Raw genomic sequence first — 26957 nt, 5'->3', positions numbered from 1 at the left:
ATTAAAAAGGCACGATTCGAGAATGTTTACCCCCTGGAAAAACAAGCAAGTCTTCTGGTATGTGTTCACAGATTTGATAACTCTCACCAGATTGAAATCATGCTGAATCCTTTCCATGAGCAAATACAGGATGGTGTTGCCATGTAAGTTAAACTGTCACTGTAGTAATGTTGTGAACAGTGTAATTATTTCTTCAGCACGCAGAGCTTTCCGAGACTTCAAGGCTCCTCGGTTCGAGTTCACCGAGCCCTTCAACTGCATGAGTGCTCCTTATTAGCCAGGAAATTATGCGGGATTCGGCTTTCGGCGCGCAATCTTCTCCAGATAGGAGAAATACCCCGCTATTGCACACGAGCCCATTAGACTAACAAACAGAAATCTGACGTCTGACGCAATCCATTAGACATATTCTTCAGTGACGTTCATTATCTTCTGATCACCGGGAGAGAGAAGAAGAAGGAAAAAAAAGCGAATCGTGTTTACAGACGTCAGATAGAAACGCTCGCTCGCCTTAATAAGTCGATTCTCCATCAGCACATCGGCAATGTGACCGTTAAGGACACACGAAAGGTTGCTTGACTAGAACGCTCGGCGATAGGGGGTCTCAGTTCGAATGTTAATTAGAAGTATCGTGCACCGAAAAAGAAAAAGAAGAACAATAATAATTTTGGGGGGTAAAATCAGCAACGCATGAACAAGTCCAGAACTGTCAGACGGAAATAGTGAAAGAAGGCAAAATGTATAGATAACCATCTCAATCTTAAATAGCTAGATCTCTGAGGGTCAAACTGAGACCTTTTACAGCGTGTCAGCACGGATCTCTTCACAACAGACGTGGCCCGACTCTGAGTAACTCAAGCATCAAATAGCTTTCTGATACACATTGCAATGCCACATGACAACTATGACAACGTGAGCTAGCATTCACCTCACCTCACCTCACTAGATACTGTTATTTATTTATGTTGTATTTCATTTATCTTCCATCACACACACACACACACACACACATGTACGTCCTTCTTCCTTTCACCCTCATGATGTACAATGTGTAAAGATAGCCCTTACTGTAAATAGCATCTTATTGTTTTTAAATACAGGACCTGAGTGATATATTGCGTATCCTCTTTCCTCCGAAAGGGTGCCAATAATTCTGGAGTTGAGTATTTAAGGAACAAACACGACGGGGTGTGCCGTGTGAGGAAAACCCATTGTGACAGCGGTCCTGAAATATTTTTATTTAAATTTGCCCGTTTGTTTGTTTGCCAATTCATTAAGGAAAGATGCGCTTTTTATCCATTTACAGTTGCGTTCAACGTTGTGGAACGTCCGCAAGACAAGTTAGTTTGTGTGTTCTTCTTTTGTATGTTAATAATCCGAATTGTTGTCCGAGGCGCTGAAGAAAATTAAGATGAAGTAGAATCGACCTAAGATTAAGAAAAGTCGTCAACCCATTCTGACCTATCAGAATGAAGCATCCAACAGTGCTGTGGTATAGAGACACACAGCCTAAAGGTAAATATACGTATATCACTTCAGGGATTTGCTACAGTGTAATTATTAAACTCGGTGATAAATGTAGAGCAAAATGTAACACAATGTTTCTCTAGAAACAGGATGTCGCAGACAAAAATCCAATCATCTGAGCAATTGAAGTGCTTCTGAAGCTGCAGGAGGTGACATCGCTTGATATTCTTGAATGTCTGAAGTGATCTCATTATCTAAGGTTTCAATCTGATGGACGTTTTCTCAATGATTTAAAAAAAAAAAAAATAATTAAAAAAAAAAAACCCAGAAGACAAATTCGTCAAGGTACAAGGTTACCATAGCGACTTTTGAAGAAAAAAAAACTTCACCTGGTGTCTTTCCAATCATCAACTGTCCAGTGTCAGATTCGTGTTCTTAGCTGACAGGAGTAGAGCCTAACGTGATCTCCTGCTCTAGCCCATCCGCCTCAAGGCTTTATATGTTGTGCATTCTGAGATGCTTTTCTGCTCACCACCGCTGTAAAGAGTGCTTATTAGAGTTTCTGTAGCCTTCCTGTTCCTCAAACCAGTCTGCCCATTCTCCTGACCTCACTCATCAACGAGGTGTTTCTGCCCGCAGAACTGCTTCTAACTGGACGGTTTTTGTTTTTCACACCATTCTGTGTAAAAACAGGAGATTTCTGAGATATCCAAACCATCCAATCCGGCACCAACAACCACGCCCCGATCAAACTTACTGTGATCACATTATTTCGCTATTCTGATGTTTGATGTAAACATTACCTGAAGCTCTTCACCTATATCTGCATGATTTGATGCATTACGCATAGCTGCATGAACGAGCGGGTGTGCAAATGTTCCTATTAAAGTGGCCGGTGAGTGTAGATGAGCATGCAGAGGCTGCAGCTTAACATTTCCCGTTCTCACTGCATCCTCGAATACATCCTCTAATTTCAAATGAAAAAAATAAATAAATAAAACCATTATATGTATTTGACTAATTTGAACTAATGCACTGCTGATAAGCTAAAGGAAACAGTTGTGGGGGGGAGGAGGGGGGGGGGGGGCATATTGTGTAAATTTGAAGGATACCACCGAAAAAACACCATGTCAAAGAAGTGCCTCTCTTTTTCTTTTCTTTTTCCCTTCTCTGCTCCAACTCTGACCCATACACTCCTCAGCTGTCACGCAACCAAAGGGATTAATCACCCAGAAGCTGTGTATTACTCCAGCGAACGACAGAATGACTCGGTCCCTCTCAACCCCTATGTGACCACACAGCTGCACTCATTCATTTATCTCTCTCTTGGATCGGCTCCCTTCATCCGGTTGCTTTCAGCGAGCTAACACGTCACCAGTGCCACGTGCTGGGCTACGGGGTGAACATCGTGCCCTCTGCCTCCACCCGGCTCTCTGTACGCCTCAGTGACGCTCTGCCGCAGGTGAAACGCACACGTGCTTCAACAAACACACACACACACACACACACGAGACGTGCAGCGGCACAAATGCATAACCACACACTTCGCTACACAATAATGAGTAACGTTACAGTCGTGATGAGCTGGTCAGTATTGAAACACCAATTATTTAGAAGAAAATTAGGAACAAAGCAGATCTATCCTCATTTCCAGTCAAGTGAACGTCTGCTTTTCATTAGACTATAATCTGATATTTCTATAAAACCAAATCAGGTTAACCGAGTATGAATAAAAAGCGGCAGTCCATTAAAAACAATATGTAACGTTAGCCAACTAGCATGAATATATGGCTGCTTAGAAAATGTGAATTTATATATATATATATGTATATATATATATATATATATATATATATATATATATATATATATATATATATATATATAGGAATAACGGATAAATAATTGGTTTAAACTATAGAAGAGTTAAGAGAATGGCTATGCAGTACTGAGGTACTTTTTACCTCAGGAAACAAAAAAAAAGCATTACTTAGCTCTTAGCTTAGCTAGCAGAGGATTTTCCTCCCACCAAAAGTCATTCCATTGCTTCAGAATTCATGCCACATGCACACATACATGCAAATAAATAAATCAACAACAACCAAAACAACAACAAAACCCACATGGACAAGTTCGTTAGCAAGCTAGCACTTTAGCTTACTATTATAACCAGCAAAGGAGAGTAAACTGATTTCTTTCTTTGGTTTTTTTAGCATCTCGGTCTGAGAGAAACGATATTTTGTTCGGCAGTTTTAAATAAAGTTAACTTGAACTTGAACTAAACAAATCTTGCTGATGTGTTCCTCTCTGAAGTTCATCGACGATACACGCCTCAGCCGATGGCACAGAAGGGGACTAGCGCTGCTAGTTTTAGGGATGATTTGTGTCATTTTTTTTTTTTTACACTTGAAGGACAGTATCTATTTTATCTCTCCTCAATACACCTCCTCAGATGGTCTCACTGCAGGTGTTTGAGTATGTGGTACTAAATGTAGTGTCGATACTGAACATTAAGGGATTACAGTACAGAAGTCAGCAGAATGTATTGTAATGTATAATATATTGCAGTTTAGTTCTAGTTTTGTGGAAAACTGAGCACGAGACTGATCTATTTAGACTCTGAATGAAAGACGTTTTTCCATTTTCAGGCACATCTAATGCTGTTTAACATCTGCGAACGTTTTTATCACTTAAATTAGAGCAGCTATAAACTTTCATTCCCTCATCTATATTCTCTCTCTCGAAGTTAAAAAGGACAATTTGTCCCGATGCTGAGAAACCATTAAGTCCTGAAAACTTACCTTTACAGCTTTACCTCGGACTGCTACAAAGTGCTCACACTGGAGACTCCTTACAAAAATGCTAAATAAACAACTTCATCATCTCCAGAATGACATATATGTTCCGTTTTAAATAGCGAGGGTTTTTTAAAAAATATATACATATTATTATGCTTACGTTATGAGGATCGTCTACCATGCAAGTCCTGTGAATTAGCTGTTACTATAGAAACGATAACGTATGATTTGCCTAGAAGCCAGAACTCCTGTCGGAGCTGCTTTTATAGATAATGAATCAACACTTTCTGACCAATCAGAATTGAGAGTTCGACCGTGCTGTGATAGAAATAAAACATTAAACACTACTTGTCGTAGTCTTAGGAATGGCAACACAATCAAGCATCGTTGTTAATGTTATATGGGAAACAGTATAATACAGATAGGATTATTAGCAAATCTGGTTTTTAGCAAAAGTACAGATTAGCTATACATTAGGAGCATCAAGTAAACTGCATGTACTTAGTATACAGTCCTATCGATTCATTTTCAACTTTTTATTGAAAGTAGACCTCTTTGAGCACGCTCTTTGAATACACCATGTTAAAAAAAAAAAAGTCAAATACATCAGGAGATGGATGCGTGTGTGGTAAAGACTGGTTTTGTTGTACCTTGTCACTTTCTGAGTACGGGTTGTTGAGCACCGTAGGCATGTTGTCCTTCCTCCAGAGGTCCTCAAACACTCTGTCATTATCGGAGGCCAGTTGGGCATTGCTGTTTATTCCCACACCGAGGTCTCTGAAAGTAGAAACCCTTCACATCAGTACTCGTACACTTGGGGGGGGGGGGAGCATGCTACACATGTAAATCTACATCTACAGTACACACGTCCTGCTTCTCTCTTTCCTTCTCACTTAAAAGATTACCTAGGTCTCTATGGAACATGAATAATGAGAATGAGAATGCTAAAGCAACAAGTAGTAGAGGTTGGGTAAATTGCGTTTAAGTTTGTTCTTGTAAATAAATCGATTTAAAACTTTCTTGCTTCACTATGAGCTAAAACACAAGGGTTTTATTATGTTGATCACAAACCAAACAAATGAATACAAAGCAATTTAATTTGAATAGTATTAAAGAAAAGCATTTTCATATTTAATACTAATAAAAGCAATTTCATGTTATATATATATATATATATATATATATATATATATATATATATATATATATATATAGTTAGTTAGTTAGTTACTTATGAAAGTGCGACTTTTTGAACCTCCTCATGTTTGATTGTAACAGTACACTAAAAAAAAAAAAAAAAAACGTTGCATTTTACAACTTAATTTCTCCCATAACCTTTTTTCATATATATATATATATATATATATATATATATATATATATATATATATATATATATATATATATATAAACACCATTTGAGACACCAACGAAATAAAACTGGAACGATATCATGCAATATGTATGCATATTATACATTTCCTATATTATATTATAAAATGATACTTTTTTCATATATAGTGACTAGGTGGGAAAAAAACGAACGTCCCTTTATTTCACAATTTTATCTACAAAATACAAATCTAAGATGTTGGTAAGTCTTGTAACAAGACAACAATCAAAGAAAAAAAAAAAAGAATAAAGAAAAGAAAGAAGTTTAAAAACAAGTTTTACTCTGACTCTGTCTATGAATCATTTGAAGAAAACCTTTTGCCCTGATGTAAGGAAGTAAGTGATAAAAACATTCACGGGGCATGCTGTTACAGGAAAATAATCAACCCCAGGGTGTGTGATGCAGCGCTACACAGTAGGGATAGCTGATTATTTTCCAACGACACTTCCAAAGTCCTGAAGTGTTTTCATGCTCTTACTGTATATGCCAGCAATCCGTCCATGCTAAAAACATGTCATACTTTTTATCCATTTATAGTTACATTTAACGTTGTAGAACGTCCCTGTTATCACTTACATTATAGCAGCTATAAACAGGCCGTTTCTCTCTCCTGAAGTTAATAACACACGTTTCATCACGTTACTGACAAGCCACAGACTGTCCTGTGTCTGACAACGTAACGTTACAGCTTGTTGCGAAGCACTGACACTGGAGACTCCTTCCGAAAATGTGAAATAAACCTCCTCGTCGAAAAACTTCACCATATCAACAATCACACACGGGTTTTTCTTTTCACGTGGAACATTACACAATATAAACCGTGAAGCCGGAACTACTGTCACAGCTGCTGTGATGGAAAATGAATCAATCGACAATAAATTCCGACCAATCAGAATAGAGCATTAAACAACATATACCGTCGTTTGAATGAATAAATATTCATCTATGTACTGTATTATTGATGTTACTTGTTGTATTAAAGGAACATATCTGAAACAAAATCACTAAAGATCTTAAAGCAGATCTTTTTTTATCATTATTTTTGTCTTAATTGTATGAAGATTTTACACTCGATTATCTTAATTTTTATTTTGATTTTATAGCTCAGGACACACACAAGTACTAAAGACAAACCCGGACTATCGCTCCCCACCTGCAGGTAATGATTATTTAAACACGATCGTGCTAACTTACAGTACGTCAGGGTTAAAAACAGTAATCAGGAATCTCCCAGCGAAGCCTTGAATGAGCGCGAGATATGCGACGTCATCGTGTAAACAAACACTCGCGCTATAAATTCTTCACACTCTGCTTTCCAGAGTTGCATGATGGGAGAGTAGTGACACATACACCACAAATGTGATAGGAGTGACTAAACGTGTGCGGCGTGTAGGAGACGTTTGTTTTGGACTCGGGTGACGGCCGCTGCGATGACAGACTGAACACACGGGTCACATTACTGACTCTGATTCACAGATTAGTGGACATTAAGGTCAGCTATATTTTGTTCTGATTAAACTCAGAAGAGATGACCTCTGACCTCTGAAACGCGCAATGAAATGGTGAGCCAAATTCGGTTCCTAGTTCGTAGACATAAACATGAAGAGCAATCACTCCCTTTGTGTCATTTAAAAAAATAAATAAATAAATAGTCATCGAATGTTTGGGAAATCCTTCATATGGTCAAATGTTGAGATTACACGTCACGCTCTCTCACACACACTCTCTTTTCTTTCTTTCTCTCATTCTCATTCATTCTTTGTCTCTATTTCTCTCGGTTTCTCACCCATCCTCTCTCTCTCTCTCTCAACTTCTCCCTCTTTTCTGTTTCCCCTTGTCTCTCTTTCTCTTCACTCTTTCTTTGTCTCTCATCCACCTGACTCGCTCACCCTCTTTTTCAAACCCTCTTCCTTTCTGTCTCTCTGCTACTCATCTCTCTTGCTCTCTCTCTCTCATTTTAACCCTCTTACTATCGCTCTCTCCTCCCCCTGTCTCTCTCCTTCTCTTTTAACCGTCCACATGTCTCTCTTTCCAGCTCTCTTTCTAGCCGTCTTTCTCATTCTCTCACCCATTTTTCTCTCTCTACCTCTTCCTCTCTCTCTTGCTCTCTTCCACCTCTGTTTATAGAGCCTTCTTTTTCTAACTCTTAATTTCTGGCTCTCTTCCCATCTCTTTTTCTAACCCTCTTCCTTTCAGTATCCCCTTCTCTCTCTCTCTCTCCCCCCTTCTCTCTCACTCTTCCTTTCCAGCTTTCCTACACCTATCTCGCCTTCCCTGTCTCTCTCTCTTCACTCTTTCACTTTCTTAGAGTCTCTCCTCCGCCTGTCTTTCTCGCCCTCTCTTTCAAACCCTCTTCTTTTCTGTCTCTCCTCTATTCATCTCTCTCCCTCTTTTTTTTTTTTTCACCCTCTTACTGTCTGTCTCTCCTCCACCTGTCTCTCTCCTTCTCTTTTAACCCTCCACCTGTCTCTTTCCAACCTTCTTTCTCATTCTCTCACCCATCTTTTCTCTCTACTTCTTCCTCTGTCTCTCTCCCACTCTCACATACATATATACATATATATATATATATATATATATATATATATATATATATATATATATATATATAGAGAGAGAGAGAGAGAGAGAGAGAGAGAGAGAGAGAGAGCATATTGTCCTTGAGTTCTTTTAACAAAGTGAGAATTGATAGGACAAGTTTTTAGTAATTGTCTTTTGAAAATTCGAATTCTCTCTCTCTCTCTCTCTCTCTCTCTCTCTCTCTCTCTTCCTCTCCCAAATTGTCTGCCACTTACACGCTTTGTCACTTCCTCTATTTGTCATTCTCTCTCTCCTCCCTCTTTCTCCTCCTTTCTTCTTCTCTCGCCTCCCTTTCTTACCCTGTTCTCTCCCTCTCTTTTTAATTGTCTTCCATTTAGTCCCCCCACCCCTTTTTTTTCTCTCTCTCCTCTGCCTTTCACCAACTCCCTTTCTCTCTCTCCCTCTCTCATTACTGGCTGTGAATGTGGCTCCCCGAAGCTACCCGAGTTCACTAAAGTTTATCGTGCATATCACTCACAGCAGTAAGCTCAGGTGCGGAGAGAAATAACCTCGGTGTGAAATCTTAATGAAACGCACATGCTTGAAACGGGAATCTTCGGCGCAGACGTCGCGATTTTCACGCGACGGAAACGCACGATAAGACGCCATTTATAGCTTAAGCAAAGAGTCATTAGCACAACGAGCAGAGATTCAAATACACAAATTCTTCGGCTGTGTGTCACTTTTGCCTTTTCAATAGTATCATTTTCAAGCATCACTTTTTTTTGTAGACACTCAGGAGGACGCCTTAAGTGTTTGATGAGCTCCTACAGCATTGCAGCGTTTTCCTGCCGAGTTTAATTTGCTTCTGTTCGCAGTGGTAGAGGACTTAATTAAATAATGGGAATTTTACTGTGTACATGTCTACAATGTTTTGTCAATGCTTTCTCTGTCTTTAATCAGTAAAATAAAACATTGAAGAAATTGCACTCAGAGACATTTGGGCTCGTAGATCGATACGACTCCTTCATTTGGTGCGTTTGCGTTCTATAATCCTCTGCCTACATGCTTTTAAAAACAACCTTTAATATTTAATGGCATTTCTGTTTAAAACAGCTTTCCAAACAGCTACTTTGGGTTTGCAGACTCACTCGGCCGTCTGTCAGAAATGTGCATGGTAATATTTTTATTTTTCCCCAAGCACACTTATCTGAAATATGATTTGCCTTGGAAATACACAGCGAGCTCCAGGAAACCTCTGACTCATGCCCTGGGGATGGCAGTGAGCTAGTCTGGAGAACCGATGCCTACAGATTTTGCAGGTAAATCAGATTTCTATCAGCAGCCCCCAACTATTAGGCTAATTGACTAATCCAGATCAGGTACAAACTAATAAGATCATCATCTAATAAGAGGAAATGGCTGCAGTCTGGTCATATTTCCAACAAACCACTAACTAAACTCGTTTATAAACTCTGTGCATTTCAGTATTGGATGATGATGATGATAATGATGATGATGATGATGATGATAATGATGATGATGATGATGATGATGATGATGGTAATCACAGAACATTTATTTGCATAATAACACATTCAGAAAGTATAGACGTTCATTAATATATTAATAGTATTAACAGCTTTCCGAAATCATCGTTATTAAATATTTAATAATGGAGTTAGTTTGATTTTGGGTAGCTGTAGAATTGTCTGATTTTTCAGATATTTTTCCTACATAACTCCTAAAATCTAGAATACATTTCTAAAGAACATTAGAAACACAAGTTTCTACCTAGGACACTTGTGTTTTTTCCCTCTAGGGGAACCCATAAGGTTATAATAATAATAAAATAATAATAATAATAATAATAACAACAACAACAACAACAATACCAATAACAACAATTATTATTGTTGTTATTGCTATTATTCTTATTTCTATTATTCTTATTCTACTTATTAGTATTTTTATTGTCGTTGTTGTTATTGTTATTGTTGTTGTTGGTGGTGGTGGTGCTTGTGGTGGCGTTAGTATTATTATTACTATTCTTATTCTTCTTATTCTGCTTATTATTATTAATATTAATATCAATGTTATTATTATTATTGTTGTTGTTGTTGTTGTTATTATTATTATAATTATTATTGTTGTTATTATTATTATTATCATCATTATTGGTATTACTATTATTATTATTATTATTATTATTTTAGTGGTGGTGGTGCAGTTATTATTACTATTCTTTTTCTTCTTCTTTTATTATTATTATTATTATTATTATTATTATTATTATCATCGTTATTGGTATTATTATTATTTTATTTTTTTAGTGGTGGTGGTGGTGCAGTTATTATTACTATTCTTTTTCTTCTTCTTTTATTATTATTATTATTATTATTATTATTATTATTATTATTGGTGGTGGTGGTGGTTGTGGTATAGTTATTATTATTACTATTCTTGTTTTTCTTATTGTTTTGTTGTTGTAAATCTATTACACCCCTTTTGTTTGTTTTAACCCCTTAAAATTCCCATTAATGCCCTCACACCAGTGACCACTAGCTATAAGTTTCATTGCAGATACTAAATCATTTATAGACTATTAGCAAAATCTATCACCCTAAAGCGTGCTTTGGTTTGTTCCTCCTGGTAAACTCTTAAACATCGATGGAGAACCCTACAGCAGAAGGACTTCAGAAAGGACAGAACCCTTAACTATCCATCCTTTTCGAACCCTTTCAGATGGATTCATTCTGTCCTGCTGCATCCGTGTGAATGATGGTGTGCCTTCAGTTGCTTTCATAAAACAAACTAAACAAATTTCATGAGGCAAATATTTTCCTTAACTAGTTAAACTTCCAGTTTCCTTAACTATTTAAACTTCCAGGTTATTCATTCAGGAGTCACTAGGAATTATTCTCTAGCTAAAGTGAAACTAATAGAAAAAGGAATGAGTGAGGAATCTGGGACATGGTGTGGACTTTAATACATTAAATGCAGTGTTCCCAATAAAGGGTTAAATGATCAGTGTTTACATGTGTCCTCATTCTCCATCTCGCCTCCTCTTACCTTTCCACCTGCACTTCGGCGTCCCTCTTCTCCACACTCCTCTGTCCCTCTCCATTCATGTCCCTCTTGTTGTTGTTCTTGATCAGTTTAAGCACGGGCTCGATCTCCTTCAGCAGCTCATTGCTTTCCTCCACACCATTAAGCAACGCGTCCGGCCCGCTCAGCGGAATCAAACTTTTGGGCTCCTTACGTGCCGTAGACGAGGAGGTGGAAGAGGACGAAGTGGAGGACGATGACGCCAGGTTCTCGATGGCCCTCAGCTCCTTGGGTGTGCAGCGCTGACAGGCCCGCGCTGACACCGGCTTGGTGACACGCACTGTCCGAGGCCGGCCGTCTCCACTCAGCGTGGTCTCCAGGTGCGTACTGAAGCCCTCTGGGCCGCGAAGAATTAGGACGGCATGGCTCTCGGGTGAGACGTTCTTGAGCGTCTCCAGTGCTCGCTCGTAGCTCATGTCCACCAGAGGCTTGTTGTTGACGGCGAGTACGATGTCGCCTACCTGTACCAGGCCGCACTCCTCGGCCGCGCCACCCCGGATTAGATCCGAGATGATGACGGGGGGTTTGCACACGCGCTGCTTCACCAGGAATCCCAGACCACCCACTCTGCGCTTGAACAGGCGCACGGAGATGATGTTGGGCTGGAGCTCACACACACTCACGTCTGTGTCTTGCATGGTGATGCCACTCTGTACAGTAACACCACTCTGCAAATACGCACCAAAAAAAAACAAAAAAAAAACATTAGAATCCATGCACGTTTATGAAAACCGATCTCTTTTTGATTGATTTTTTCAAAGCAGCATATCTGGCTGGGGATCTTATATATCAGATATACGAGAGGTTAGGAAATTCATGAACACACCAGAGAACTTTCAGGACACTGCATGCTTTCGTGCCAAATCCAAAAGTGCTACTGTCACCCACTGCTTATCTCCAAAAGCAATAAGTGGAGACGCCGGTGCAGTTTTGCTGTGGTCCAACACATAAGCAACGAGTAACCTACTTTAAAAACACACACTCGAGGCTGTCACACACTCTCTAGGCTCCCCACTTACCCTCTACAATAAGCTTGAACAGAAATATAAATAATCACAGTAATCCATGATGCACAGTGAAGGCAAAACACCCAGATGGCTCAACAATTCCGAAGAATAAACCTGATGAGTCTGGCAGTTTGCTCAGTGATTAATCAAATTAACACCAGTGCATGTTAGGAGCATGATGTTCTCAAGAAATTATTGTGGTTGTGTGTGTGTGTGTGTGTGTGTGTGTGTGTGTGTGTGTGTGTGTGTGTTTAATATAACATCATTAAGCAATGCTCTGATTTTATTCAAAGATCCGTCTGGCATTTTTCTGTAACACCGACTCTCCTAAAGCAACAAGTGCACGCGACATCAAAATCAATAAAACCATCATGCCTGTAGCCTATAAATATATAAAAATTAATATAAATAAAGTCTAAATTAAAAAAAAAATGGGTATACAGTTTCTCAGAAAAAGAAAGAAAACTTTCACAAATATACACACCAAAAAATATCTATATTTAAATATAATTTAAATATATATTTATATATAAATATCGGTTATATATATATATATATATATATATATATATATATATATATATATATATAAGCTGAATGCACGCGCAAAATCACTCATGCACGAGTTCATTCTGAAGCCGAAGGCACGAAATGCGCGCGCAGTTTCGGAATTTTGTTGTGGGTTTTTCTTTCTTTCTTTCTTTCTTGTCGCGAGAGGAATCAACAGGAGCGCGCGCACAACACAAAGTTGCGCCTCTGTCGCGATTAGCTCGGAGTTTGGCAGCATGACACATTCAAAAACCATGTAAAGCTTCTCATCACGTTCTATAAATGTAAGTAATAATAATAATAATAATAATAATAATAATAATAATAGCAATAAACATAAAGATGAAATGATGCATATAAGCTTACCGTTTGGAAAACGCGCGCGCAGCTACTGAGTGCGTGTGTAGTGTGTTATGTCTTCTCTCCTCAGTCCTCAGTGTGTGTGTGTGTGTGTGTGAGAGAGAGAGAGAGAGAGAGAGAGAGTTCAGCTTTTTTGTAGTGAGTCCCGTCAGAACAGCAGCCGCAACGGCATCCTCCGCAAACACGGAGCGCACGCGACAGAGAGAGAGAGAGAGAGAGAGAGAGAGAGAGAGAGAGGAGGGGGGAAAACGCCTGCGCGGTGCACCATCGCCGGTTTTTATCTCCCGTCATCACCGAGCTCCCCCTCCCGCTCTGCTCCAATTAAATGGCGACTTGCATTTCTGAACATTTTTGTGTCCGTGTGTGTGTGTGTGTGTGTGTGTGTGTGTGTGTGTGTGTTTTGGGCGGTTGTTCTTTTGCCAAACGTTTTGCGCACCTGCTCTCCAACAAGAGCGCATGACTTAAACGCGTGCCATACCGCGCGCGCTGTTCCATATGGAGGAATAAAATTGGCATTTTGTCTCAGAGTATACAGAACCATCCAGTATTACAATATCAGGTGCACATCAACACGTGCCACGATTAAATTCTCACTGGAAGTCATGTGACCTACGGGGCAAATCGAGTCCAGCTGTAACACTTGCATCGCTACACAACACAACAGTCGCTGTAGCTGTCAACAGTTCCTAACAAATCGTGTAGATTGTGTAAGTTGTTTGTTACAGATTTGCTTTAATTGTGCTCATGGCCACAGTAGGCTATAACATCCTGTACATTTCAATGAAAGTGTATATGCTGGGCAGGGTTGTGGACAACCCAGGGAGAATCCACTGGGCGTGAGGCAGGAACACACCCTTGGGAATGGGAGTACATTCCATCACAGGGCACCATGCATACACACATACACACACATATCCATCACAGGGCACCATGCATACACACATACACACACATATCCATCACAGGGCACCATGCATACACACATACACACACATATCCATCACAGGGCACCATGCATACACACATACACACACATATCCATCACAGGGCACCATGCATACACACATACACACGCATTCACACCTAGGGACAATTTAGGTTGTTTGTAAACACAAACCGGTCCAGATATCCGATCCGATCCGACTTAGTGTATATATATATATATATATATATATATATATATATATATATATATATATATATATATATATACATATATTTTCAGATAACCTTTAAGAACACCTTTGACGGAAGAAGAACGTACTGAAATCATTCTCACGGCTGGATCGGGACACCCTGTACTTTTGTGAATCCAGGGAAATAGTTGTTATGGTTACTCATATATAAAATATGCATCTAAATAGTGCTGTGCTTCGCCGTTCGAGTGTCGGTATCAAGAAAATGAATAATATAAAAAAAAAGAAACAGATAAACCTAGTGCTTATCATTTTGCAAAGCTGTGCGCATAAAAGTGGCGTATGGAATTGTGCAATCGCTGCGTGGTTTGGAACAAATTCTTCTATGTGAACGTAAACCTGCAATTACGAGCCCCGCCCCCCAAACGAGCCCAGAATCAGTCCCGAGTGCAGTCATGAGGATGTAAACACTCTTAGAGTAGTTAATCCACCTGCAGGCATGTGTGTTTTGGAGAACACCGGAGAACCCAGAGCAAACCCATATGGACCATACGGAGAGCATGTGATACACCACACAGACAGTAACCCGAACTCAGGATCGAGCCAGAAACCCAGAGGTGTGAGCTATGAGATGGCAAAGATCCCCAGAGCACACTGTGCCACTCCACAGTATAATATCTGAAGTCAAATGGAACTGTTTGTCATTTTAGTTTACGTTCCTCTGATGGATTTTGTTTAGACAACTTCAGTTGGTCTAATAGTACAGATATAGTCCAGTACATTCATGACGTGGCGTCTACTATACACGGTCCGGTTAAACTGCTAAAAACAGCGGTATATCTTATTCATCTTGGACAGCTTTCTACTCTAAGTGCAGCGCACACTACTTTACTGTTACAGCACATGCCATTGATCAATGTCTGCAAGTCCCTGCAGGTTGATGTCCCTCCACATGATGCCGTAAACAAGTCTGTTGTTTGTTTTTGCAGACAAACTTGAAAAAAAACCAGGTAAAAAAAAAAACCTATATCTAATTTTTAAAAATTTTGTGTGTGTGTGTGTGTGTGTGTGTTAACAAGAGATTCAAACGGTAACCAATATCACGTTACACTTATTTCGTTTCAGATGGGGCAAATTGGTTCCGGTCCAGATTTTAGATTGACGTCTGAAAATTCTAAGAAAAAAAAAAAACTGCTTCTGCAATCAATAAACAAGTCTGAGAAACTGATTGGACACTAACTTTTATGTTCAAAAGACACACGTTCTAAAATATAGTTCGTAGTTTATAAAATATACCTCCATAGTTTACTAGAGCAGGGGTTCCCAAACTTTTCCAGTGCAAGGAACCCCAAATGGCATTAACATTTGACCGAGGCCCCCCTTTTGCAAGATGTCTTTAAAACACATTAAAAATACAGACTTCTGAATATATCCCCCTTTTTTTAAAATTAATAATTACATCTTACATCTTTACATTACATTACATTAGGAATTGATTGTGTGTGTGTGTGTGTGTGTGTGTGTGTGTGTGTGGTTGTCTGAGAGTGAGAATTTATTTTTCACACCAAATTGTTGAGGCCCCACCCGGGCACCCCCTGGTGGCCCCCAAGGGGACCACGGCCCCCACTTTGAAAACCACTGAGCTAGAGAGTCTCTAATCAGTCCGGGCAGGATTTCATAGCATTTTTATTATTATTTTTTTGTGTGGTTCTTGCGGCCAAAAATGTTTGATTTTGCTGTGGCTTTTTTCCCCTAATTTGCGAAATTGCAATTGCATGAAATTGTTTCGCACTGTGATGTTTGTCTCTAAATCAGACCTTTCCGCTGTACACGTGTTCGACACGCGTGAATCGATGAGCGCTTTGACTGAATGCGTGTTGTGATGGCATCACATGACGTGTCTTGGCCCAAATCTGCGAAAAATCTGCGGTAATTTAGAAAAATTGCGAGCTCCTCAGAATATCGCAGAGTTTGCTTGATTTTGCGTTCATTTCTGGGATCGCATAATCCTGAAGGGACTTCCTAATGGACCTACTGTTTCTTGTTTTATAAACAGTACACAGTCATAATTCTGTTACATTTACGGCATTGGGCAGACGCCCTTATCCAAAGAGACTTATATATATATCTCATTTATACATCTGAGCAGGTAATGGTTAAAGGCCTTGCTCAAGGGACCAACAATGGCAGCTTGGTGTTGCTGGGATTTGAACTCACAACCTTCTGGTCAGAAGTCCTTAACCACCGAGCTACCACTGCCTCCTGAACTGTAATTGGTCAATGGCAGCCATGTTTTTTCTGATGAATACAATATATTAAATAAGCAGTTCCTGATAAACACTTACTGAAATATTACGTGTTCATACTCCTGTATAATGATGAACTCACCTCACTCGTCTTCTCACAGTCATCTGCAGTGTATAACTATCACGTCTCCTTAAAAACCCCGAAAGCATTTGTTACTTGTTTCAGTCAGTCAAGCTTCTCCCCCAAAGGGTTTATTTACCTGAATCAACATTTTTTTTTTTTTAAATAACTACTGAATTCCAAACCTTTCAAGTACTGTGTTCTTAATTGAATTGGCATTAGATAAAAACAAATAAATAAATAAATCCGAGATTGATTTTTACACAATTTACCTCCACGTTTAAGTTGTTTATTTAAATCAAGAGTTGTGGAAAGCCCACCCATACAAAGATTTGTCTTTTCCTTGTTCTAACCCGCCAAATTCAGCCCGAGGCAGTGTTGATCGAGAGTGATTCGAATAAAGTGTGTTGTTAAGTTAAAATAGAACTCTGCAGTGCGTTAAAGGTCACGGAAAGCGTTAAAGAGTACAAACGTCCTGTAGAGTATATTGGTCAGTGAATCAGGATTATATGACTGGATAACTCACCGTTCAGGAGATATGGGATCAACACAGAGAATGTTTTGTTCATTATGGCATCACTATGAGGTTTCCTTATGTTCATGAGTAGTTGAGGGAAACCAGAACATTTCCACCAATTTCCATCAACATTTCCCCATGTCTTACGTCCGGACAAAAGATCGATTCATTCCTGCATGTAACATGATTCTGACTCACTTTGTTCAAAAAGAGATTTTATTCCCTCATCAAATGCTCATCACTCGGGTTAATTTGGGAAAATGCCTAGAACTCATACAAATTTTTGCTTCATTTGATTTAAAGGTAATCAATCAGCTGTTTTCCTCACATACAGACTGATTGATAACTCATGACGTCGGTATTATAAAGATCTACCCGGGTAAACAGCTATTTTGTGGTACGGTATGCAAGCGCTGATTTGAGTCGAGTGCGTGATAATCCGATATGAACCCGATTAAGACGGTACTCTGATTAAGAAACTAACATGTAAACAGAGATTATTGAGGACGTTAATCCGATTAAAGTCACACTCGAAGTAAACACGAATGGAATTAAGACGTGTGGAGTATTCCTGTTTTGGTCGCGTTATCGATGTGCGTTACAGACACGTACACACCTTAATCGCACTATTAACGTCGTGTGAGAGTTTTCACCGCATTCTGCGACAGGACACGTACACACACGGCAGCGCTCGACCGTTTGACGGCAAACGAGAGAGCACGGCCGCGTCCCAAACCGTGTACTTACCTACTACAGTATATAGTAGGTGAAATACACGTATCTCAGCTACGATATAGTAGGTAAGTACGCGGTTTGGGACGCAGCCCACGGCTTCAAGCGGTCGTCTATTAGCACGTATAGTATGACAAATAATTAACCGAACTTGAAGCGTTCGTAAAACTTAAAAATACAAACACCCAAAACTGTATACGGTCCCATAACGAAGACAAACTATACACCGATACGTGAAATTCTGGAGGGAACGTCGGACGGCGTGGCGCGGGGACGTAACGACGTGTGACGTTAATCGCTCTATGATCTATATCACGTAAAACACGAACATGACAGGAGTATTCTAAAAGCGACTCATGTAAACACCTTAATCAGAATACTGTCTTATTCAGAATACGCTCGATAATTAGATCACCGCCGTCCGTGTAAACGAAGTCAATGTAACAAAATAAACTTGGTAGAAGAGTAAGTGGAAGAGCAAGGCAGGGGTCAAACGCAGTAACAGCACTAATCGTCAAGATAATGGAGTAATCAAGAGATAGCAAGAGAGGCTCAGTACTTACTCAACAGGAGATATTGGCAAGACTTCGCGACGCATGTTTAAAAAGTAAACAGGAAATGAACTGATAGCTTGACGGTAATTGGCGGTTATTGACTCCATTCAAGGACTAAAGAAGCAAAGACTTCTAAGCTGGCTGAGTGAGAAACCTGAGTTTCTTTTCTCTGAATCATCCATTCGGAGCATGTAAGGTGCAAGTGATGTTTGGTTTGAGTTTTTGTACGAGTTCTTGTGTGTTTTCCTTATCTGGTGCTGTGCACAAAGACCTTCCAGTCAGGAAAATGAGTATAGCATTGTGCACATAGAGATCAAAAGAAAGTGAATAACTTCATGGTGGTAATGTTTGGAGCTTGTTCTTTCTTTTGTTCTTTTTTTTAAATAAAAAAAAAAAAAAAACACATTTTTTTCAACAGTCTCATTCTCTCCAGGTCGTTCTGGCATGTTCAGATCGCTCGCTGTGGAGTTTCTCTTGCCTCCGAGCCGTGAAGGTTTTTTTCAGCAGAGGTTTTTCTGCTTTTTTGTCAATCATCTCTTATTTTTTTCCCCCCCTTTTTATTTTAAATCTCCCACGGGACTTTCAGCATATCCCAAGAGAGGGGAATGCAGCACTTAATGAAAACAGCATCTGATAAATAAACACACACACACACACACACACATACACACACACATACAGGACACACTCAGACATGCACTGATGCATAAGCACTTACATACGTTCGCAAGGATAACGATTTAAGCACTGAGCTTAGAGTCGACACTGGTATGAGCGTCATCTGACATCGGGGGGGGGGGGTGTAAACTTTTGAACAGGATGATGTACATGTAAATTGTTATTTTTACTTCTGGGAAACATCTCATGTAGCTTCTGAAGGGCAGTACTAAATAATAATTATTTTTTAAAATATAACAGTTTACACCCATCATCCTGTTCAAAAGTTTACACCCCCCTGGCTCTTAATGTATCGTGTCGCCTTCTTGAGCATCAGTGAACGTTTGCACCTTTTGTAATTTCTATACTATGTTTTTTAAGTTCACGAGCTAAAAGATCTAGACAGAAATTAGTAATACCAAACCAATACAGCGTACGCACTCAGAATGGAAACGGAAGATTTGCATTTTGTTGAAATGTTTTTGTGTTTCTTAAAGATTTTCGGTGTCAGATTTGCACGTCTTCAAATTTTATCCTCAAAATTGATCGTCTTGCCTGAATCGTTACTCCGTTTACATGAGTCTTTACTGAAAACCAAATGCACACAGCATTTGACTCTGTGACATGAAAATACACACACACACACACACACACACACACACACACACACACACACATGCACACAAAGGCACAGATAGATGCATGGCCTGCTGGCTGGCCGTGTCATTATGTCAATCACTTCCGACTAGAGTGCTACCATCTGCCTCCCTAATGAAACCACGCAGCCCCGATCACACACTCATTCTCTACTTCTCTCTCTCTCTCTCGCCCCTTTCTCTCTCTAACACACACACACACATACACACACGAGCACGAGCTCATTCAATGCTGCCCAAATCCAGGACTTGTAGCTAGAATCGCAGCTGTTACTATTTATACAGAGCTTCTTCTGTTTTTTTTTTGGCTTGTGCATGAAAGACAGAGTGAGAGGGAAAAAAAAAAAAAAAGATTAAAGACATGCCGAATGATAAAGACTCAGAGGAACAAGTCTGACATCTAACATGTCTCAAGAACATTATACTCTGTCAGATAGTGTTAACAAAACCCCGGCAATACACACCTTATTAATCATCTCAAACTCCGATTTCCCAACAGAGCTGTCTTCTATAATTATCCTCATTAAGATATTTCATCGGTCAGGGACGAGGAAAATTGATCATTATTAATAATAATATTATTATTGTTCGAATACCTCTTGTTGCCATGGAAACGTTGTCGCTTTCTTGCATTTAGCTCCTTCTCCGGTAATGTTTTTGGTGTGTCAAAAGATCTGACGTGTCTGAAAAACGTAGACAGACGTAGAAAGAAAACGTCACAGGTTTACCTCTGACACTGGAGACTCCTTCCAAAAACTGCTAAATAAACATCTCCTATCGGAAAGTTTAATTGTGATGCTGTACATACAGTAAGATCAGATAAAATCTTGAAAAGAATTTTATCTGATCTTACTTAAGTTTCACCATACCAACAATGAATGAAATTACGTTTTTAAATCTGTTTATAGAGTGTACAAGTCCCTGAGTAACTGTTACTATAGAAACATTAAGGTATTAGAATGAGCACATTAACATCGGGTGGGTCTCAATCGGCTCGCTAGTTCGGTAGGCAGGGCACTTCGGGCCATTTTAGGTCTGTTTCAATCGTAAAATCCTTCCGGTGTTCTAGAACATCCGTGCCCTAAAAAATCCCACAATGCACTGCAAAAATGTTCCCTTACTGGAAATGATGTTTCGATGATGATCATGTTTTCTTTGCCATGTGCATTTTTGTTTTGGTTTCCGTCTTGTCTCCTCTCTTGCCTTGTTATTGGTTGTTATACTATTGTGTCATCATCATTCACACCTGCTCCTCTTTCCCCCTTGATTAGTTTGTCTACTTATACCCTCGTGTTTCAGTGACACATTGCGAAGTAAAGCATTACCAAGCCTTCGTTTCTGTGTTTGTTGTTCCGGTTTTTGACTTATTGCCTAGTTATCTCACGTGTTTTCGCCTTGCCTAGTTAACACTGTTTGTACATCGCCTGACCCACGCCTGATTTTGGATTCTGCACCCTGCCTTATGTGAAACTTACCATGACGGAAACGTGTGATTAAGCTAACAAATTTGTAATAACATATAATGTCAGAAAGATATCGGTCCTGCCTGTTGTTGATAAAGGCCAGTGGTGATGTTGTACAACACAAGTACGTAGTCATGAGTCAACGGTGTCCCATTGTGTAGTGAGCCAGGGCCCTTACCCAACTCCTGTACACAGTATACTGATATTATCATATATCAAGGAGGTAACTCTGGACTTCATTTCCCAGCAGTCGCTGCACCATACATCATTGTCACATGACCATCTGCACCTGTATCACTCTGTTTAACAAGCACTCATATAGCCACTGTTTGTACCGCTTCCTCGTCTTACGTATTGTCTATCTTGACCTTTGTCCCTGTACCATGTTTTGTTTCATCAATTATGTTTAGCCTTAGCCACAGTATTTTGCCTAGATGTCTTAGTGTCTTTGTTTTGTTGTTTATTTGTTTATTAAATGTATGAGAATCTGCACTTGCTTCCGTCTCTACTTTTGAACCGTGATATATATATATATATATATATATATATATATATATATATATATATATATATATATATATATATTGCAGATTGAGACCCACTACAGAGCAGATTGAGACCCACCCATCATTTGAATTAGACCTTTTGACCAATCAGAAATGAGAATTCAACAGCACTGCGGTATAAGTATGAGTTACCACCTAAAGATGTGTCTCAAAAAAGAATGTAAATGGTGCTTATTAACACAATGACTACTTATTACTGGTTTTAAAAAGCTTTTTTTTTTTTTTAGACTATTTACGTACTCACTCAATGTAAACAACAACTTCATTTGACTGAACTAACTCAGCCTACTTCACATACCAATAGGCAACCATTTTGCAACTGTTGCTATGGTTACATTTTGGAGGGCATTATTTATGGACTTTATGCTTACATAGTATTTCCTGTAAACATAATATATCATGTCTTCTGTGCTAACAATTTCTGTGATAAACTCTCCTCCCATCCAGGGTGTATACCGACCTCGTGACAGGCTCCATATCCACCTCAAACCTGACCAAGAAAAAAACATGCTAACTGGAGCTAACGTTTGCGTGTGGTGTAAAACTGTCATGACATCAGATATCATGGCCGCTATGATGATAATTACATACTAACATGGCACTCTTGGATTACCGTAAATAACTTGTCAGAACAGTTTATGGCAGCATGTGACATCTGTCACTGTTTACTATCTAGTATTAGTAATAGCATAATGAAATTTATTAATGTAGCATTTGAGATTGAGTCCACAATCTCATCATTTGAAAGTGGAAAAAAAATATTGATGATAAAGCACATAAAAAACAACAACAGACAGTTGACTACTATTAGAAGTACCGTAGAATAAAGATGGAAACCTGTGCAAGACGGAAAAAACGTACTTTGTTTATTTTTACATGAAGATTGCGGAAAGGACCAAAGTCTATTATCTAAAACCCCTCACCCCCAACACCAGCATCAACACTCTAAAAAACTCTAAAAACACTGTTTAAACGTCACATCAATACTTAAAAAAATCATCAGACCCATTTCCATAATTTAAATAAATTGATAGAGGGCAACTGTCACCATTGATGTTGGTGGAAGGTCCATCCATTCATCTTCTATACCGCGTTATCCTGTTGAGGGTCACGGGGAAACCTGGAGCCTATCCCAGGGAGCATCGGGTACGAGGCGGGGTACACCCTGGACAGGGTGCCGATCCATCACAGGGCACAATCACATACACACTCACACACCCATTCATACACTACGGACACTTTAGACATGCCAATCAGCCTACGATGCATGTCTTTGGACTGGGGGAGGAAACCGGAGTACCCGGAGGAAACCCCCGCAGCACGGGGAGAACATGCAAACTCCACACACACAGGGCCACGGTGGGAATCGAACCCCCGACCCTGGAGCTATTTGGTGGAAGGTCTTGAGTTCAAATCCAAACACTGCCAAGTCACCACTGTTGGGCCCTTGAGCAACGCACTTAACCCTCAACTGCTCGGTTGTATAAATGAGATCAACGTAAAGCGCTCTGGATAAGGGTGTCTGCCAAGTGCCATAAATGTTAAACTCGAACAGTATGTGTGTGTGGATTTCATAATCACGCAACAATCAATGCACAACTTAGTGATATCATCATGTGGTGTATCTAACAGGGTTTCCGTATGAACAATGCTATGAGTTGTCTTGAACAAACAAATCTACCATATGATTTTTACACTGTGACTGCAAGGCAGTAAAGGAAGACACATCTCTCGGCATCACAGCAAGACAAAAGGAAATAGAATAAGTTGCAAACATTAAATTTAAAAAAAAGAAGGGTTTTTTTTGTTGTTGTTGTTGTTTGTTTGTTTTTGTTTTTTTAAGCTGTTTTTCTTTTCGGAGGAGAGCCATCAGCCATAATAGCCTGTCTTTTGTGAATTTCTAATGAAGTCATCTGGCCTTTGGTCACTTCCAAGTGAATAACACATTAATAGTCCGGTTTCAATATGTGGACACGGGCAGGAGAAATTTGGAAGATTAATTGTATCTCGAGGCAAATTCTGACTAACTCTCCTTTATTGATATTCTCCTGTTAATACTGAGTCCCTACAACTTATTTCCTCACCACAGAAAGTTTTCTGATTGAAAGACAATTTTAGCTTTATTAAACTCGGTAAAGTCAGCTTCTCTGGCTTAACTTCTTTTAAAGACTCACTTTGAATTATGTTTGTCAAACCTTGCTGACCTCTTAATTAGATTTTCTTATTATCCCGTCTTCAGATATCAGTAGTTAATTAAGACCTTGGGTTCGAAAAGCACGTCTGAGACTATAGCATTCTTTTCCGATTTAATAGGGCAATTTTCAATAGAAATGATATTATTGACAACAACTTGAGGGGAAAGTCGAATCTTTGAAATATTTACACGAATTTCAGGGTTTCTTAGTTTTCTTGCTTCAGTGTGCATTCAAACAAGTTTATGCAGTGGTCCATTTTAGATCAAATCCATCGGTGTGTCGCTGAACACGCGCTTCAGTACTAGAGATTAGGCAGGAAGAAAATCTGACCTTTTGTACAAAGCGGTTGGTCAATATCACAAATTTTCTTACATTTACTGTAAAAAGGGACCTAGAGATAGCGCAGAATCCTAATATTAAATATTCAGGATATTGAACATTTGCTTTCTGCGTTTTAAATATTTCAAAATGTCTGAAACCTTCTGTTTATTTCCAATTTTTTTTTTAAAATAAAAAAATAAATAAATAAAAATCCAATGGGGAATTTTTAAATGAAAAATTTCAGTGTGGTCTCACACTTGTGGGCCCTGCTGTGTATATCGAAAAACCTTTTTTTGTATACATACAAATAAAGACCTATAAAAGTTGACATAACGAAGCTTTCTGTATCGAGATGTTTATTTGACGGTTATGGAAGGAGTCTCCGGTGTTTTGTTGTGCTTTGTACACTGTAAAACCGGATAGTTCATTTAACTCAAAAAATTTGAGGAAACTAATTACCTCGTCGTTTTTTAGTTGAGAAAAATCATTTCTGTAAGCCAAATACACTTAAATATAACAAAAATGTATTTCCGATTAGAAAGTTTGGGTTACATTGTTGTTATATTTGAGTGTATTTGGCGTGAAGAAATTGATTTCTCAACTTACAATTTTTCAGCTAATTAGTTTCCTCAAATCTTTTGAGTTAGACGAACTCATCCGCTTTTACGGTGTAAGAGTCAGCAAGTTTCCCACCACAGGAAAGTCTTCGATAACAGAGAACCTTGTGCTTTTTTGGCTTCTCTGTAACACGACAAGCTGCGATTTTTGACGTTTTTTAACTGTCAGAGATAAATAAAAGAGAGGCTGGTGAGGGAATGAGCGTAGCCGCTACAACTTAAGAGGTAACAGGAACGTGTTTCACAGACGTTCCCCAACAGTAAGTGTAACTATATATACTTCAAAATATGATGTTTTTCGATATTAAAAATTGTTATACAGTAGTTGGTCAACTGCAGTGGTATAAGAGGAACAAAACACTTTGGGACGTTCTTGGGTTTTTTTTCTCTCTAAATCTTCATTTGTCTACAGTCTGTGCTCTCTGTAGCCTCAGATTCCTGTTCTCGGCGATGTTTTGCTCTTGTAGCTCATCCACCTCGAGGTTCAGGATGTTACGGATTCTGAGATGCTTGTTGTAAGGAGCGCTTATTTGAATTACCGTAGCCTTCCTGTCAGCTCCAACGACTCTAGCCATCAACGAGGGATTTCTGCAGTGCAGACCTGCTGTTCGCCAGATGTTTTTTGTTTTTCACACCATTCTGTCTGGTCGTATCGTGTGCCGATCGGACTGAACGGGTGTACAGATCTTCCTTTGAACGCATTTATGAGTGTAATCCCATCTTCTCAATACATTTTAGTGTTGTAACTTTTCAATATCGCATTTCCACCCACTTTTGGTTGTTAACATTGGCTGGTGTATTATTTTTATGGCATTGTGAATAGGAAACAGATAACTGTGAAACTGCTTGCAGTTGGGTGACGCTGTTCTGGTAATGTCCCTATAGCAGGCTAGTAGCTACATTTGTCCAAGTGGAAATCTCATGAATAACAAAAGTTGCTTAAAACCGACGTCAAAAAAAAAAAAAAAAATCCCAGATAGATATATTACCATGCAGACGTTAGGTAATATATACTGTAAAGAAATAAACCATCGTAAAAACAGGCTGATCTAGTTTTTCATTTCCTCACATAACCTTATATTTATTACACCTTTTAGCACGTAACCGTTTATTTTTTTTTAAATAATTATCCGAACATTTAACGGAAATGATACACATTATGATCATTTACAAAATAATTCTGTCTCTTCCTTGTATAGTTGACCGACTTTTTTTTTCCGTAATCTCATAATACTGATAACTCACTAAGCCAAGCCACAGGTACAAAACCAACACAATTACTGCAGACAAGATGCATGATTTCATAAATAAGTCTTTATTTCTCTGGGCAACAGCTTAACCTGACCAAAAGCTTCACAAACAAAAAAACACAGATTTGGTAAGAAGGCCTGCAGTGTTTCAAAGATGACATTCATAACATTTTTTTTTTTTTTTTTTTTTTGTGATTATAAATATCGTCCAGTGTACAAGAGTAGAAAAACCTATAGAAATATGACTGTACAAAATATACACGAGCCGATCGACCCAGCCTTGGTTTTTGCATGTGATTTCAGGCTGCTTTCTGTCTCAGTGAGAAGATGAAGTGAGCATGTAGCAGCGATGAGTGTTATGTGATGGTATGATCAACTGAATCTCATTTTTTATTTATTTTTTAAGGAGAGCTAAAATGTGAAGTTTATTGGAGCTGTAACGATGCGACTACATTCACTGATTAAAAGTTATAATCAGTTTCACATTCACTCCCACACACACATATACCTAATAGATTTTTGAGAGGATGGAAGCCTCTCAAAAAAAATAAAAAAAATAAAAAATAATTATATCCGTGTTGTGTGCAATTAAGCATTTCAGAAATGTTGGAAATAAATCAAATGATTGCTTCTTTTTCTGCTAATATTTCACAGAGAGGACATTAGAGTGTCGCACAGCACTCTTCTTGCTTTTTTTGTCCTTTTTGAGAGGCTTCTTTTTTCC

At 38.9% G+C, this 26957-nt stretch overlaps 1 protein-coding gene across 1 annotated transcript in view; it reads right to left on the bottom strand.

The window, feature by feature from the left end:
• Positions 1–13461, bottom strand: part of nos1 (nitric oxide synthase 1 (neuronal)) — a 60678-nt gene extending 47217 nt beyond the window's left edge. Inside the window, exons 1-3 of the mRNA XM_017451264.3 lie at positions 13209–13461; positions 11251–11954; positions 4916–5042 (exon numbers count right to left, since the gene is read on the bottom strand). Coding sequence (XP_017306753.1) covers positions 4916–5042; positions 11251–11924 — 801 coding nt within the window. The 5' untranslated portion in view covers positions 11925–11954; positions 13209–13461. The remainder of the gene's footprint in view (positions 1–4915; positions 5043–11250; positions 11955–13208) is intronic.
• Positions 13462–26957: the final 13496 nt, after the last annotated feature.

Source organism: Ictalurus punctatus, chromosome 22 (genome assembly GCF_001660625.3).
Source record: "Ictalurus punctatus breed USDA103 chromosome 22, Coco_2.0, whole genome shotgun sequence".
In the NCBI taxonomy this organism is placed as follows: Eukaryota; Metazoa; Chordata; class Actinopteri; order Siluriformes; family Ictaluridae; genus Ictalurus; species Ictalurus punctatus.
This window is presented reverse-complemented; position numbering and strand designations above follow the sequence as displayed.